Consider the following 3,896-nt stretch of genomic DNA (forward strand, 5'->3'; position numbering starts at 1 on the left):
ACTCAGCAGTCATTCTGAAGAGGCAAGCAGATCATCTCTGGTATTTGTTTGGTATAATCAGGTCTATTCCTTCCTTTCTGCTTTGTTTTGTCTCTCCAATATCACTTCTATATTTTCCCTTCATTGTCTCTTCTCAATTATTCTTTTCCTCTGTTGGTCAGCTCTCTCGATTCACAGAGCTTATAGCTGAGTGGCTGTAACTGCTCACACTGATATCCCCCAAAAAGGTGGAAAGAAACTGATGGGTGTTATGGTTAGTATCCTGTCCCTCCCCTGTTAAATCAGTGGGAGAGTGTTACTAGAACAACAGCAGCATTTGACTGCTTCTCTGTAGGAATCGCTCAATTAACCAAAGTTTGTTTGGGACTTTGAAGGTAGAAATCACTTTAAGTGTTTAGTCATTATTATTATTATCATAATTAATTTAAAAATGCTGGAGACAGGATTTTAGAAGATACAGCATCCTCCACAACACTATATCATTTAAACCCCACATTGTGGTTGTGGGTTTTCTGCAGCATACATAGCTACCCATTAATGACTGAGTAGGTAATCCACTCATTTCCAAGAGAGACCCAAGAAAAGGGATACACTTTTTGGAGAGTATTCCAGAGGGCGCTAAGGATCATAAACATCTCTGTGAATCTGACATTGGATTCTAATAATCTCTAGAGAGTGAATTCACTGACCCTTTTTTTAATACAGAAGGGCTTTGTTTTTCCAGGTCCCCAAGCCAGATATCTGAAAAGTGATGCAGCCTATTTACAGTTTAAAAATGCAGCCTTCAAAGGACCATGCATTACTTGGGACCCCTGTGCTATCCTAATAATTCTGTCCTCCCGCATTGCCCCCGAACAAGGAGGCAGAGAGACCTCTCTGTATTTCCTGTTGCAAGCCATACAAATACACAGCCCAAGTGAAAACTCCTGGGTGTGATTTTACATCCATGGTTTTAGGAATGGTTTACAATGTGGTGAGAATTTCTGGGGCTGAAACATTACCTAAGGTCCTAACTCTGCAAATATTTAATGCTCAAATCCCTTCACTTTTAGCATGAGTCACCCCTGTGAATTGAATGTACCTTACATTACAAACTGGCAGGATGTTTGTTTTGCCCCTTCTTGGAGCGCTGTAATACAGATGGCCTGCTATGCCTTCGTTTCATTATTTAATCTATGAGTCTGCAGAAAGTGCCTGTCTCATTGATTTTTGGAAAGGTGTAAGAACAATAAATGGGTAAGAAAGTCATTGACCCTGGCACTAATGGGGTAGATTCTGGCTGTGCTTGGAAGAGACCTGCTGTGACCTAAACAAGATTAACAAAGTGTAAAAGGATTTTTTTCTGTAAATCAAATTGATTAACTTACTGAGGATCACATGGGTACTCCCCACAATGTAGAAACTTAAAGAAAGCCTTCATGTAATATTTTACTTATTAATTTAATTACGCACTTTGGCTCCTGCCATAGTACTAACAGTAATTAATAAAACAGAACATCTATCCAGAGCTGCAGGTGTCTCTCGTACAAATTATAAAACAGACCGTGAATGTCACTGGGGTGTAAAAATAGCTGATTTTAGGGACCTTATTTGAGATGTAGACTTTTGCACTGATTTTAGAGCACTGATAGAGACACTTGGTTGCCAGGAACAAGACACAGCACTTTGTAGTGCAGATGAACTGTCTGTGTACTTTGTTTCTTACATTAGCATCAGGTGGTGTTTTCACACTACCCTGTACCAACTAGGTGTGTTTATGCATCGAGCACATAGAGGCTCTGGGAACCGTGCTGAAAGTAGTCCTAGAAATCGCCTCCGATATGTTCTGAAAATGATGATGTGAACTGGATGTTAATGTCTTTATTTTCGAGTATTTAATCTAACAGGTAATATCTTGTTGCCTCGCCAAGATGTGTTCTATCTAATTGCCTCCCCACGTCCGTGCCATTTATGTCTGTTTAAGGTATCACGTCTGGACGAAAGGGCATGCACCAACGAACTTTGCCAAGTGGCGAACAGCCACTACCCCCTACCGTGTTGAGTGGGAAGCAGACTTTGAGCCATATGTTGTTGTGAGGAAGGACTGCCCGGAGTATGACAGGCGGTTTGTTGGATTTGGCTGGAACAAAGTAGCTCACATCATGGAACTGGATGCACAGGTGAGGAGACGATGCTTGTGTATGTCACACTGGGCTGGGTAGCAGAATTGCTAAAACGAAATCTGTGTTCTGTAGAAAGGCTTCAGGATTTACATCACCAAAGCGCTCATCTGGCCTTACTGAGCTCCTTACTGAGTGCTTCTTGAGTTGTGAACACTCTCTGTCAGGCATTAAAAGGAGAACTGAGTCTGAGTTAATTTGTCTGTGCTAAGAAAGTTGTTCTGCAGTGGCACAATGCCTGCAGTGCCCACCTCCTGCCCAACAGTGTGCCCAAGCACTGCAGCACTTGTTGCCAGTCTCATCACCTAGTAGGGGATCTATAGACATAGTGGAAATTTTCAGTTAAACAGAGATTGATGCATTCCAAATGCTAGTTTAAAATTCAAAAAGCAATCTTATACTGAATCCAAGGCAAGCATCTTCGATTTCTGGCCTGGATTTACAGCATATCTCTGCAAAGCCAAGGCCTTTACATTTCCAAAGTCTCTGTGGAGCAGACTCAAGAGCATCCAGGTACTTGATCCTTGGGCTACCTGCCTCTTAGATCTGTGACTTGGGGATGGAGCTGCTGGTGGGCAAAATATGTAAGAATAAGGATGCAGAGAAAGCTTGAGAGTCCCAGACTGGCACTAGAGCTCTCAGAGCTGCCAAGGTCCCTGCCATCGACCTAGTTCTAAGAGCCTGGCAGTGACTATGGCTCCATGGGAGCCTGGTGCTGCTGCTCACTGAAACAGCAGGGTTTGCATCTCCCTGCTGTTCTTGGATGCGAAGCTGTGCTTATCAGCAGGGTCTGATTCGTGGCATTTCTTTTTTAGTTTGGGTTTCTTTGGGGGTTTTTTGAGTTTGTTTTCAGTCCCAGTTTTTGAACCAGTAGCACTTCATGCTAACCAAGAGCAGCATAAGGCGTACAGCAAGTTATGGGAGGTTGTGTCTCTGGGGTATGGGCTACAGTCTATTTGTGTGCAGCCACGTATGTGGGAGGGATATTTCCTACTTCTGCTTACAAAATCACATGGTGACCTTGGGCTAGCAGCCACTTGCCCTCTGTTTGCAGAAGGGCGTTCCCAACAAATTTGTACCTTCTTGTCTGGAGAAAAAAAAATTGTGACTTATATTATTGTTAATAATAATACTTTGCTCTGCTATAGCATTTTAATTTTGCCGTGCACTTTCCAAACACTAATCAATTATCCAACAGTTGTTGAGAGTGTCAGGGTAATGGTTTATTATTTGTTAATCTGGATAACTAGGCTTATGTTCCCACTGGCAGCTCTCATCTAGCACTCATGATCTAACTCTTCTGTTCAGAGACATACAGATTTACACATGGGAAATTGGAACATTTTTCAAAGTTGATCATAGTGCAGATTTTTTAAATGGCCGTTGGGTTGGAACTAACACTAGGGAATTATTTTTCTCACTCTTCCAGCCTCAAAAACATTTTCACGTTGAAAAGAAGTTTCATTTTCACCTGTAGAAACATGGGTATTGTCCTGTTCTCCCAGAAAAGAAGCCTGGAGGGAACATGGGATCACACAGCTAACTGCCTCTACGGCATTCTTCTGCTTCAGGGTATCCACAGATCAGGTTGCTGCCAGCTGTTTGACTGGCTTCATTGCCAGCAAGCAGAGCAGCTTCTCAACAGAATTATTTCACTGCTCCTCACAGCTGCAGCATCTGTCAAGAGAACTGTTTCAGACTCCTTACCAAGCGCCTGTGCCACTACTGCCCTTCAGA

At 42.6% G+C, this 3,896-nt stretch overlaps 1 protein-coding gene across 1 annotated transcript in view; it reads left to right on the forward strand.

Annotated features, from left to right (window-relative positions):
* LOC104497743 (glycosyltransferase-like protein LARGE1) overlaps positions 1-2,159 on the forward strand; it is a gene marked incomplete at both ends in the record, with an annotated part of 17,269 nt that extends 15,110 nt beyond the window's left edge. Inside the window, one exon of the mRNA XM_010141025.1 lies at positions 1,964-2,159. Within this exon, the coding sequence (XP_010139327.1) occupies positions 1,964-2,159 (196 nt within the window). The remainder of the gene's footprint in view (positions 1-1,963) is intronic.
* Positions 2,160-3,896: the final 1,737 nt, after the last annotated feature.

The sequence above is a fragment of the Buceros rhinoceros genome, unplaced genomic scaffold (genome assembly GCF_000710305.1).
Source record: "Buceros rhinoceros silvestris isolate BGI_N320 unplaced genomic scaffold, ASM71030v1 scaffold11258, whole genome shotgun sequence".
NCBI classification, from domain to species: domain Eukaryota; kingdom Metazoa; phylum Chordata; class Aves; order Bucerotiformes; family Bucerotidae; genus Buceros; species Buceros rhinoceros.